This window comes from Mus pahari, chromosome 19 (assembly GCF_900095145.1).
Source record: "Mus pahari chromosome 19, PAHARI_EIJ_v1.1, whole genome shotgun sequence".
Taxonomy (NCBI): Eukaryota; Metazoa; Chordata; class Mammalia; order Rodentia; family Muridae; genus Mus; species Mus pahari.
Window position 1 is genome coordinate 12,204,233 of NC_034608.1, and position 12,902 is coordinate 12,217,134.

Sequence of the window (12,902 nt, forward strand, 5' to 3'; positions counted from 1 at the left end):
GTGGTGGCTCACAACCATCCATAACAAGATCTGATGCCCTCTTCTGGAGTGTCTGAAGACAGCTACAGTGTACTTACATATAATAAATAAATAAATCAAAAAAAAAAAAAAAAGAATTATTTAAAAAAAAAGAAAAAAGAAAAACAACAACAAAACCCACTAACAAACAACAACCAAACAGTGTTTACAGATGGCCCAGCAGGTTCTTGACACCAAGGCAGACCTGAGTTTCGTCTCCAGAACCCACACAATAGAAGGAAAGAATCAACTCCAGCAACTCGGCCTCTGACTTCCACACATGCATATGCACACAATAAACAAACAAATGAAAAAAAAAAATCTAAGCGTATGTATCCCTTAGAATTAGCCTGAGCCTTTCAATCACAGTAGGTACAAAAAGGAGACCTATTCAGGAAAGCCTTTAAGGACCTAGAAAGGGCAGTTACCCATGTGATTACTGTGACATCAAGGATTCTTACCTCCCTAGGTTTCAGGCTGAGGGTGACCAAGAAGAGTGGCTTCACCTTGGGTCATCTGTCCCGCTGAGGGAGGAACCAGAAAGCATCAAATGAGCCAACTCCTTGCAACAAAGTACAGTACAGTAGCTTATGAAGTCACGGACTCTTTTGTCCATTTGAAGTCCATAAGTTGCCTGGTTACCACTTCAGTCATCTCAGGAGTGATGTGGTGGGTAGGAGTCATCAACTGTAAGCTATAACGATCCCTCTTCCATGAGGGTGTCCAGAAGGGCAGAAGTGACAGCAGCTATTACCATGACAACCTCTTCTCTAGACTCATGCATCCCTGTCTTACCTGACCTGATGGCTGGGATCACCAGAAGGTGGGAGATTGCCCTGTTATAGTAACCAGGGCATGGCTTTAACTGTTTCTCATCTCCCTGGAAATGGTCCAGGCCCTGTCACCATAGCAACTGTCCCACAGCAGCACTTGTTTTCTAAATAAAAACACCTGGTTGGTTTGTCCATGGACTTTCCATATGGGAAGGGGGAGGTAGATGGTTACCATGGTAATGCCAACTGGGTTGGCTGGGGGAGGAATGGGGCAGAGGCATTCCCCTTAGAGGAATGTCTTTGGGGCTGGGTCTTTTTTTCTACCTGAGCACTAGGTGAGGGGAGGTTGCTATAGTAACTGATGAGGCTAGGGTCAGAAGAACCACCAGGGACTTGGGTTACCTTAGCAACCTCCTTCTAGTGCACTGATAGTAGAGGTTTGGGACTCCACATATGCAAACTGGGAAGGGGCCTCCAGGTTGGATAGGGTTATTATGACAACCGACTTCCTCAGGACAGAGCCCACTCCCCACCCCAGGTCTTTTTTTTTTTTTTTTTTTTCACTAAGTGAAAGAGATGGGGGTGTGTTTGCATCTGGAGGGGATAGGACTCTGACATTGGGGAGAAGACAAAAAAAAAAAAAAAAAAAAAAAAAGGTCCGGTCTGGTCTCACGACCGCAAAGGAGACAATGGCGAGGGACCCTGGGCCCTTGGCCGACGTTGAGGCAGCCCCTCCCCCTCCCTGCCAGCACCCCCCGCCCGCGCGCCCCGCCAGCCCCGCGCTGCGCTCCGCTCCCCCTCGCCCGCCCCGCAGGCCCGCGCGCGCGCGCACACGAGGCGGGGGCGGACAAGGGCGAAGCTGCGCGTCCGCGCAGGCGCGCGAGGCACAGCGGGCGCGCGGGCCGGCCCCGGGGCCTCCATGATGGAGGAGCGAGCGGCCGCCGCGGTCGCACCGGCCGCCTCCTCCTGCCGCCCTCTGGGCTCGGGCACGGCTCCCAACCCGGCGGCGGCGGCGGCGGCGGCGGCCCCGGCCTCCAGCCCTGCTCCCGGGCCCGGCCCGGTAGGAAAAGGAGGTGGCGGCGGAGGCAGCCCGGGCCCTGCGGCGGGCCCCGAGCCCCTCAGCCTGCCTGGGATCCTGCACTTTATCCAACACGAGTGGGCACGGTTCGAAGCCGAGAAGGCCCGCTGGGAGGCCGAGCGCGCCGAGCTGCAGGTGAGCGCCGCCGCCGCCGCCGCCCTCCCGCGCTCCCCGCCCCAGTCCTGCCCGGCCCGGCTTCGCCTCACCCGCCGCCGCCGCCGCCGCCGCCGCCGCCATCTTGGAGCAATGGCCGCCGGGACGGCCGGGAGGGGGCGGGCAGGGACGGCGACGGGGTCCCCGGGGCCTCGGGGCGGACGCGGGCCGGGACTGGCCAGAGGATCTGAGCCGGTCCGAGTCTGCCGGGAGCCGCGAGTGGGAGGGACGGGCCCAAGCCTAGATGAGAGTCTGTCTGGGCGTTGCGACTCGGGGTTCCCGGGGGACAGAGTGCTGAGAAAGTGGATGGGGTCTGGGCGAATAACTATGCCACGCCTCGCCTGCGGATCCTACCCAGGTGCTGGCTGTCGGGGTGGAGTGGACTAGCTGTCTAGTGGGGTGACACACGCATGTTAACATCCTCTGGGTGCAGGGAGGGAAGCGAGGAAGACTGGAAGCTGGCATGGGGGTACCTGGCGGGAGTGGCTGGCCTGGAGCAATGGAAAGGTGGCTGTGTGAGGGCTCCTGAGGTGGGAGGAAGCTTGATAAGGAGGGGGTCCCAGGATGAAGTGTGTGGCCTCCTGTCCAGAAGGACACTTTGGGCACGTGTGGGTACGATGTAAGGGAGGGATCGTTTGGGTGGAATCACGGAGAGGGTAGAGGACATACTTTAGGCTCCCCTAGGAGAGCTGGAGTGTGTGGGAAGCGGCATTTTTGGGTGCTTGAAGGAATTAGAGTTCCGGTATGAAAGATTTGAGGATGTTAGGTAGAGAACCCTGAACTGTTAGGGCGTTTGTTGGATATATTCAGTGTGAAGACAGGAGCACACGGTGAATAGGGATGGAAGTGCCTTTGGGGAATGAGTAGGAGGGGGGAAAGACAGCCTGAGGAGGGACTCGATGAGGAAAGTGTTTGCCTTAGGTCCTCTAAGGGGACTGGATGGTTTGTGGAGAAGACTGTGCCAGGTGATGGTGCGTGCAGTAGAAGTTGGACTGGGCTCTGTGACCTTGAGCTAGGAACTGCTTGTGGGGAATCAGAAAAGTGAGCACTTCGAGGCCTTCAGGGATGGGCCCCCAAGAGTGAAATGGTGCCCAGGCTGGGATGTTATTTACAGAAACAGTCAGCCCTTGGTTTCTGGCAACCCATATTTCTGTTTCCAGTGGGCTCTTTCCTGTCAGATTGAAATGGAGCCCCAAATAAGTGACTGATTCAGTTTTTGTCCATGGGATGAATGCCAAGAGATTTTGAATGTTGTGTATGCAGCTCCCATCCCTGAGAGAGAAGTTCTTATGTAAGTGCTCCTCGTGCTGTGCCCAACTCTAACTCAGGCTCTTTCCCAGCATACATCTCATCAGATCTCCTCAATACCCCATTATGTAGGCAGGGCCAATGTCATTACCTCACTCAGCAATACCGACAGCAGCTGCTATTTATTCAGGGCATATTATGTGCCTGACATTGTATTAAGTATTATGATACATGCTATCATTTAAGTCTTGTGGCATTCTGATAGGGGAAATGGTATCCCTCCCTCTCTTTTTTAATAAGCAGGGGAGGGGGATGCTACGGACCCCAGCAGTGGTGGCAGTGCTGATGGTGTCTTTTCTCTCTCTGACACTGAGCACAGGTGAGAAAGTCTCTAAGGAAGCTTAGAGGCCTCACCAGGTCACCCAAGCCATCACAGCAGAGCTTGACAGGGGTACAACTGACAGCATTCACTGTGTCAGCCTTGCTGTGCAGCCCAGACTCCACTCAGACAGTACAGTATGTGCTGCCTCCTAAAGAGAGGTCTTTGCACTCACTTAGTGACCTTCTGTGGAATCACAGGGAATGCTCTGTAAGGTCCAACATCACCAACTTCATGCTTTTGCTACTTCTGTTACATTATAAGTCAGGCATCAGGGTGTGTGTGTGTGTGTGTGTGTGTGTGTGTGTGTACATGCCCAGAATGTGTTAGAATATACCACATTTGACACGTCATAAGTCATACGTTTTAGTTCCCTTTCCCCATCAGCAGAGAGGACTTATTTTTGATAACTTGGGTAGTATTCCCTTGGGTATTTACACCATAGCTTATTTATTTTGACCCTTGTCAATGGATTTTCAGGATTATTTCCACCTTTCCCCCTGCCCAAAATGGCTTTGAGGCCTCAAGAGCAGCTCAGTTGTAAAGTACGTGCTGCGAAGGATGAGGACTTGAGTTTGATCCCCTGGAGTCCACATGAGAAAGCCAGGTCTGGTGGCACACACTGTAATCCGGTATGGCAGGTTTCTGGCACTCACTGGGTAGTCATCCTACCCACCAAGAGAGGGAGAGGGAGAAGGGGGGGGGGAGGATGCACATGAGAGAGAGCTAAGCTCCAGGGGCCCTGTCTCAAAAACAAAGTAGAGGATCCAGAGGAATGGTGTTTCCACATGTATGTACACACATAACACAAGATATGGCTTTGCAGGCAGTGTTTATCCTGTGAGAGAGTGGCGTGCAGTAGTGAAGTGGATGTGTTTATAAAATGATGATCGCTCTGTCTTTTGTGCTTTTTACATTTTTTTACTTTATTGTTTTGTTTCAAGATAAGATATCGTGCTGTAGTCCTGGCATTCACTATGTAGAACAAGCTGGCCTTAAACTCACAGAGATCCCCCTGCCTCTGCCTCTGAGTGTTGGGATTAAAGGTGTGCACTGTTGTGGAGATCAGATGACAAATTGCAGAAGTTGGTTCTCTCCTTCTACCACGTTGATCTTGAGATGGAACTAGACAGCAGGCTTGGCAGCTGGCATCTTTATTCTGTGAATCATCTCCTTGGCCCACACACATCTATCTGTCTGTCTGTCTGTCTGTCTGTCTGTCTATCTATTTGCTTGCTTGCTTGCTTGCTTTTGAGGCGGGAATCTTGCTATGTAGCTATGGCTGTATTAGAATTCCATATGTAGATTGGTAGATTAGACTGGCCTTAAATTCCTGTTGGCTCATCCCCCATCCCCAATACTTCTGGCTCCTCAGTGCTGGAATTAGAGGTTCTCAGTTCCTCATCTGGCCCCTTTTTGTTTTTGTTCTTGTTTGTTTTGTTTTTTTTTTGAGTCAGGTCTTTACTCTGTATCCTAGGATGGCCTTGAACTCACGGTCTTTGTGCCTCAGCCTCTGGGAGTGCTAGAATTAGTCTTGCACCATTACAGGAGTAACCCCATCCTTTGAAATGGGTGTACACCAACACATCTCACAAGCAGCACCCCTTCTCGCCTACCTTCTTTCTACACACCTTCTGAAGGGCAACTTCCGTGAGACCCTTCATGACTGGGCAGTGTCAGTACTGAGGAGCTGGCCCTGGCTGTTTTTGATAAGAGGCCCACTGTGCAGTCAGTGCCCAGGACACTGGTAGGGAGAGGGCTAGCCAAGAGACTCCAAAGATCAGAGCAGAGAAGAGGTGTGGTGTGCTATGGTAATAAGTGGAAATGTGCTGGGATGGGTGGCTTCTGAGGAGTAGATATGTGGCTCCTGCCCCTCAGAAGCTTCTAGACCAGCTAAAGAGCTGTTTTACTCAGGAGATGGCAGAGAACTGTCTGCACGCATGCATAAAGTCGATTGTGGTGCTCCGTTGTGTGCTTCTGAGAAGGGAGCCCTTGGGGAGAGGTCTGAACCTGATGTTCTTGAGATGGAGACAATAGATAAGACATGAAGGAGAAAGGACTGTGCAGTCCCTTCGTTCCCTCCACCTCCTGTGGAAGCTCTCCCTGCCAGGGGCTGTGTGAGCTATAGGCCCCAGGCCACACACAGGGGCTGTGTGAGCTATAGGCCCCAGGCCACACACAGGGGCTGTGTGAGCTGTAGGCTCCAGGCCACACACAGGGGCTGTGTGAGCTATAGGCTCCAGGCCACACACAGGGGCTGTGTGAGCTATAGGCTCCAGGCCACACACTGAACGGGAGCTTGAGAACTGGGAGGTCTGTAGCAGGGGCAGCTCTGTGCTCAGGACTTTGCCTTAGAGAGAGGAGCCACCTGGGGAGATGGCAGCCCCAAGTCAGAACTCAGGGTGTTGGGATCCTGAGCATGGAAGGCAGGGCTCTTCCAGCTCCCATGTAGGAGCCTGACCGGCTAGTGCCAGCACTTCCCGTTTTTGGTAGATTCCACTGATCTAAGATACTTCAGCCACGTCTTCCCAGTTTTCCTTCCTCTTCTCTACCATAGGAACTGGGAAGAGGGCGGCAGAATAGAGGGTGTTGATGAGGCCCTCACTCAGCCATTCTCAGTTCTTCTGGGCTTTAACAAAGTTTTTATTGCATTTTTGTATGCATGTGTTATTGGGTATTAATGCCACCGTACCCAATTTTATTTGGTACTGTAAATCAAATTTAGGACTAAATGCGTGCTAGGTCAACATGCTAACATGCTCAGCCCAGTGCCAGCGTTTCTGTAAGCTACCACTTTAATTGGGGTGGCTCTTCTTTGAGCTTTGCTAAGTTCACACTTGATTCTCCACATTGTAGCTGTAATGACTTTGGTCATTACACTTTACATGCCTCGTTGTAGTTTTCTTGTGTGGATCCCCTGTGCCCCTCCAGTAGACACCTTGTTCATCTCGGAGGCCATGCTCCTTTCAGTCTACTTTCTTCACTAAGCCTAGTTCACATTCTGATGCAGCCTTGATGCCTTTTAAGAGTATCTTCAGTCTGCCCTGCCCTGTTTCTGTCTTCTGCCTGCAACTCTCTCCCTCCCTCACCTAGCTTCTGGTTAGCCTCAGTTCTCTATTAGCCCCTAGTTACAATGGAGACGAGAGCTAGCAAGCCTGGGGCACAGGGGCAGGGCAGATAGGGCAGGGCCCTGCGGCACAAAGAGCAACATTGCTAGACATAAGAACGCTGCCAAGGGCCAGCCAGGTCAGCCTGTGAGCTTTTGGGAGAGCCCTGGAAGCACTTAAGCAGATCTGTGATGTTCAGGAAGTAGGGCCCCAGGAAGACAGACATCTGCAAGGGCCTGGCATCCCAAGCTCCCAAGCTCTCTTCCTGATGATTTTTTTTTTTTTTTTTTTTTTTTTTTTGCTTCAAGTGTTAGGTCCCCTTGTCCCCTTGTCTAGCTGGGTTTTGGAATTTGTGCACAGGGAGAGAAAAATGAAGAGGCAGAGGCAGGGACTGACACAGCAATCCCCATGCAGACTGCATGTGAGAGAGTGCCCACAATGCTTCTTTCTCTTAGCAGAGGAAGACCCCATGGACTACTTAGTGTCTGCAGCAGATCAGCGGCAGAGCCAGGCCTGGCTCTTAGACTTGCTTGGACTGGAACAGGGAAGCCATTCTGAGCGAGCCGGCAAGAGTGCCAGGCTCTGGGTTTTGGTAGAAGGCTTTCAGACACGATTGGGAAGCCACAGGATTCTGCCTTAAGGTGTTTGGTCCAGTGTCTCTAAATGACATGTTGACAGACTTGAGCCTACTGGGGCAGCCCAAGCTAGTAGAGTGACAGACAAGCTTGACGGGAACCGTAGGTCATGTCTGTGGCACATCTTCTCATACCTTGGGCAGCATAAAGCTTCGAACAGCTTCTTCTGCATTGCAGTGGGAGCTGAGCCCAGCCTCCCACTCCTGTCCCCGAGTGCCAGAAGTAGCTTTCTACGCTTCCCAGCAACAGATGCTCTGAAGGAATAGTGGGACACCACCTCCACCAACGACCGTAGGGACAGCAGCTGATGGAGGGAGGGAGGAGTCCAGGGCTGTTAATACTTAATACCCCCAACACCATCCCTGACCTAACTCCTCAGAAGGCTACAGCCAAGTCAGGCCCTGCTGTCCCTGTTTGAACTTCATGGGTTAAAGGTGACTCCTTAGCTTTTTTTTTTTTTTAAGGTAGAGTCCTAGCCCACATTGGACCTGAACTCATAGCAATCCCTCTGCTTCAGCCTCTTGAATGCTGAGATTATAGACTGAGCTCTTTTATGAGCTCATACTGAGCTCTTTTATGGAGGTGTGTCCAGCATGTCATCTCTTCCCACTGAACCCTGACATCACTGTAGGGAGGGGTTGCAGCTATGCGTGAATAAGGAGGGAGACAGCCCCTGAACCTGTTGTCCTCCTTTCTTTTCTGTCCCAGGCTCAGGTGGCTTTCCTCCAGGGCGAGAGGAAAGGCCAGGAGAATCTAAAGACGGACCTGGTGCGGCGGATCAAGATGCTGGAGTATGCACTGAAGCAGGAGAGGTGAGCCCTGCCCTGCCAGCAAAGGAAGTTTCTCTACTGTCCTCTCGCCGTCATCCCTAGGAGTGTAGAAAGGAGCTTCTAGTGGGTGTGAGTCAAATGTCAGTACCAGCATTAGGGCTTGAGCACACCTACTGTATGCTCCAGTTCTGGACAGCAGCTACCTTGCTTATTTTTGCCATAGTCTGGTGGTGTTGCAGGCTGTGGTTCTGGGAAGGAACTGAGGCTTCAGGAGGAGGGAAGGCAACCTTGAGAATTCTAGAGCTGATGCTTGTGGGCAGGGAGCTGATGAAGGAGGCCCTGGGTTTCCTGAGGTGGTCCCTTATCCTGTCTATTCTCCTCTCTCGACTCATTTGTTATTTGTTCTTTTAGGGCCAAATATCATAAACTGAAGTTTGGTACAGACCTGAATCAGGGGGAGAAGAAGGCAGATCTGTCAGAACAAGGTACCCACCCTTGCATCCTCCCTCGGCCACCCCCAGCAGAGCAGCTGCTTGGCATAGAGAAATTGCAGATGGCCATAGGGTGGGGTAGAGTTGCATCCTCAGGGGCTCTTCCTACCAGTTTTGTGTCAGACTGTGTCCAGCCTTACCTGTCTGCCATCCTGCTGTTCTCCCCAGGACATGATGGATAGTCCAGCATCTCCTCATCCTTCTGTTGTGAGAGTGAGTGTAACTAGTTATAGTGTGCTATGGAAAGTCTAGGAAAAACTTCATTGAAGAGGTGGTGTTTGCACTGGGTTGTCATTCAGTCATTTACACTCCCTCCCCACCCCTCGCCTCAATTGATATATGAGGTGCTGGCTTCTTGTCACAGAGCAGGGCACAGCAGAGAGCAGAATATATGTGTGCTTATTCTGTGGGCACTGGCAGCTTAAGCTTCTGGAAGGAGGAAACAGATGTCCATGGAGTGCGGGAATGTTTTCAGGTGACACACTAGTGTCTAGTCAGGTGGGCCCAGTGGCAAGGACCCCAGTGTGCACGGCTGTGCTGGTGATGTTTGGAGCTTGGTCCCAGGGCTCTGTGGAGTTCTCGTCTGCAGGGATAAGGGAGGTCTTCATTTCATGCCCTGCTACTAAGATGTAAGCTCTTGACTGGAATGGCACAGGCATTCAGCCGGGCCTTATGGATAGATGTCCAGTGGATAGATGAGCAATGCATAGAGTTGGTTTCCCAGCCAGCTCACCTATAGCTGCTCTCCTCGGTTCTCTCCAGCCCGCTTGCTCACTCTCTAGAGCCAGACTGCCCACTTCTTTCATAAGGAAGCAGCAGCCAGCCATGCATATGGAGGCACAGATCTGCTATTCTTGGCCGTGGTTGGCAGGGGCTAGTCAAGAGCCTAACAGTGAGGAGAGCTTCCAGGAGAGGAGTCACTTGGAGGGGGAGTATGGGTGGAGAGGACTCAGGAAATGGGGACAGGCCTGTGATGGTGGCAGATTCATTCAGACTTGATGTGAGAGGATGGAGGGTGACTGGAGAGTGTCCGTGCCGACTGAGACAGCTTCCTCTTCTCCCTTTGTAGTTTCCAATGGCCCTGTAGAGTCGGTCACACTGGAGAGCAGCCCATTGGTGTGGAAGGAGGGGCGGCAGCTTCTGCGACAGTGAGTGATGGGAGGGAGGGAGGGACAGGGTGGGACATGGGACTTCACAGCATACTCGGCTCAGGAGATAGACCCAAGGAATCCACAGTCCTTCCTGTCCCCACTGGGACACGAACTATCAGTATTCCACCCAGACACCCAGTGGGAAATAGAGGAAAGGCTTGCAGCAGGGGGTACCCCCTAACACTCCTCCCCCCAGACTGACCCTGTATGCCTCTCTGATATTTCCTTTTGAAAGAGTAGTGTTGGGGAAAAATACTTCTAACAGAGAGGAGTTAAATGATAGCAGTATAGTCCTGGGTGCTGTGGGCTCAGCTCAGAGAGGGTAAGCTCTACTGGCCCGCCCTCTGAGAGGTGAGCTGTCCTGCCTCCTGACCAGAGAAGGCTTCAGACACAGACTCGGTGGGCCGCCAGCCTCTAACCAAATCTGATTTTTGTCTAGCTGTAAAGATTTTAGCATTTTAGGATATCTGAGAAATAAATAATCTTATTTCTGAGGAAATGTGGCCCTGTTCACATTTGCATCTTTGTGTTAGTCTTTTTATTTTTTTACTTTATTGTTTTAGAGCTTTATTGTAGAAAGGCAGAGGGGAGAGAGAGAGAGAGAGAGAGAGAGAGAGAGAGAGAGAGAGAGAGACGCCATGGCCATGTGGAGAGAGGGGGAAGGGAAAGAGAGAGAAGGGGGGCTGGGTAGTAAGAAAGGTGAGGGCTAAAGAGCTGTGTCAGTCTTAATATTTGTGAGTCCCTCAAGTGGTGTGCTCCATGCTGTGTAAGAGCCAGGACTGTTTGTTTAAACTGTCCCTGTGATTTGTAATGCTTTTAGTAAGTATTGTCAATTCCCACATATAGATTACTCAGATTACATAAAGGTAAGAACTTAAAGGAGTGGAGTGTATGGCTTAAGGGCTAAGCCGCTAGTTCCTGTGAACCAGGCCCTGGAGTCCATCCACAGCACTACAGAAATCACCACTGTGTAACAGGCACCCAGCTGGAAAGCCACAGATCTCCAGTGCCAATCCACCCTGAGGTGTTGTGTTGAGAGCTACTTTAAAACTTGAGTCTAAGACAAATGGCAGAACTCAGGAAGCCGACCTTCACTGTCTTCAGCTCAGTATCTGCAAACCACTGCCAGCTTACATGGGCACAAATATAATGGGAGCATGGGCCTGCCAGTGTATTCATGTCTCCCTGTCCTCTGGTATCCCATAGTACCTGTACTGTGTAACTGCTGACTTGCGCCTGGTTGTCACTGGTGCCAAGAGCAGTTGATAAATGCATGGAGGGCCACAGTGAGATCTCAGGCTGTCGCCCATAGAGCCCGCTTTCCAGACTGCCTGGCTTCTCTACCTCTTTCGTCCCCTGGGCCACACAAGGCATTGCAGAGGCAGGAGAAGCAAAGAAGGGCACAGACATCCAAAGGGCCCAGCAGCAGAGCAGTGAGACAGTGTTGTCCCTTAACCGTGGAAGCTGCACATACCCAGGATTGACTTTTTGATCTTCTCTTCTTTTTCTTTTTCCTTTAGGCCAGTCTCAGCTGGCTTCAGTTTTTTAAGTTGCAGAAGTAATAAATGCTCAGGTGTAGAAGTAAGTAGACCGCAGGTCGCCCATGTAGCGCAGCGGTAGAGCGCTTGCCTCGCATGCTCAAGGCCCTGGGGTCCATCCCCAGTACTGCAGAAAAAAAAAAACCAGTGCACTCTTGTGTCCTGTATCCTCCCCTGCAGAGGTCACTGTTGCTCAGTTTATGTCTGTCTTCTAGGCGTCCAGGAAGCAAGCATAAGGGTGTGTCTGTGTGTGATGAAAGCATACACACACCATCACACTCTTCTTTTCATTTTTATAAAACCCAAAATCACATGGGAACATGGAACACCCACCATGTTCACTGTGCTGCTGATCATAGCCATCTCTCTGTGGCACTCTGCCTTTGTCACCTTCTGCCTAGCGTCCATCAGTGGACATCTGGCTTTTCCTGCACGTGGGCTCTCCCCTACATGTTGGGGACACCGTGTGCCATAGCAGCGTGCATGGGGACCAGGGCTTCCATTGATAAGTATCAGAAGCCAAGCTGCTGCTCAGGGGTTGCTTCTGAAAAACTGCCATCTGCTCTTTGGTGGCTCCTCAGAAGGCTGCTGGCTTCTGCGTGGCCCCAGCAGTCAGAAGCAGCTCGATTCATGTGTTACCTGCCCTGGCTCTGCTCCCACAGGTACCTGGAAGAGGTGGGCTACACAGATACCATCTTGGACATGCGATCCAAGCGTGTGCGTTCCCTTCTGGGCCGTTCACTGGAACTCAATGGGGCCGGTGAGCCTGTTGAGGGGGCCCCCAGGGCTTCACCAGGCCCTGGGGGACTTAGCGGTGGCGAGTCTCTACTGGTGAAACAGATTGAGGAACAGATCAAGAGGTGAGACCCTGATTCATCAGGAACTTTGTTCTTCTTTCCCCTGGGGAAGGCTGGGCAGGAAGGCAGGTGTTCCCAGCTCTTCTGCCAGACTTTGTAGATTGTGTTGTATGTTTCCCCTTCAGGTTGCCACATGGTCTCTTTTTCTAGCTGAGGACAGACCTTGGTGGGGGAGGGGTAGAATGAGGTGGGGGAGGGGTTGGCTGCAGTGGTTTAGCAACACGTGAGGTCTCCATCCTTGTCTTAGGGGCTCATTTAGTTCCTCTCTCATCAGTAGTTGATACCCCTCAGAAGCAGAAATGTCATTAGGTGGTGCTAGGTTCTAGGAAGCCTGTGGAGAGAGTGACAGGAGCTCCCCCGGTACTGTGGTATACCCCTGGGGTCACAGCTACTCAAGAGGCAGAGGCAGGAGTTGCTTGAGCCCAGGGGTTATAGCTCAGCCTGGCCAAAAAGGAAGAGGAGGAAAGGGGGAGGACAAGGAGGAAGATGGGGCATGAACACTGCATAAACCAGACATGTAACAGGCTCATGCGTTACAGGCACATACAGCCCAGTACTCAGAAGGTACATTCAGGAAGATCAGAAGTTCACGGCCACTCTTGGCTACAGAGCACATTTGAGGCCAGCCTGGGCTACATGAGACACTGTCTTTAAAAAAAAGTAACAGAGCCAGGCGTGGTGGCGCACACCTTTAATCCCAGCAC

General features: G+C 51.8%; 1 protein-coding gene and 1 long non-coding RNA gene across 3 annotated transcripts in view; one reads left to right on the plus strand and one right to left on the minus strand.

Moving 5' to 3' along the window:
• The window catches only part of LOC110336441, a 5,284-nt gene extending 3,173 nt beyond the window's left edge, over positions 1–2,111 (minus strand). The window contains exons 1-2 of the long non-coding RNA XR_002381223.2: positions 2,076–2,111; positions 480–542 (exon numbers count right to left, since the gene is read on the minus strand). This is a non-coding gene — a long non-coding RNA (uncharacterized LOC110336441). The remainder of the gene's footprint in view (positions 1–479; positions 543–2,075) is intronic.
• Positions 1,656–12,902, plus strand: part of Strn4 (striatin 4) — a 26,777-nt gene continuing 15,530 nt past the window's right edge. Inside the window, exons 1-5 of one of the 2 annotated variants that reach the window (XM_021219001.2) lie at positions 1,656–2,004; positions 8,100–8,203; positions 8,573–8,646; positions 9,722–9,800; positions 12,004–12,201. In XM_021219001.2, the coding sequence (XP_021074660.1) occupies positions 1,711–2,004; positions 8,100–8,203; positions 8,573–8,646; positions 9,722–9,800; positions 12,004–12,201 (749 nt within the window). In that variant the 5' untranslated portion in view covers positions 1,656–1,710. The remainder of the gene's footprint in view (positions 2,005–8,099; positions 8,204–8,572; positions 8,647–9,721; positions 9,801–12,003; positions 12,202–12,902) is intronic. The other variant, XM_021219000.2, reaches the window with a different exon arrangement.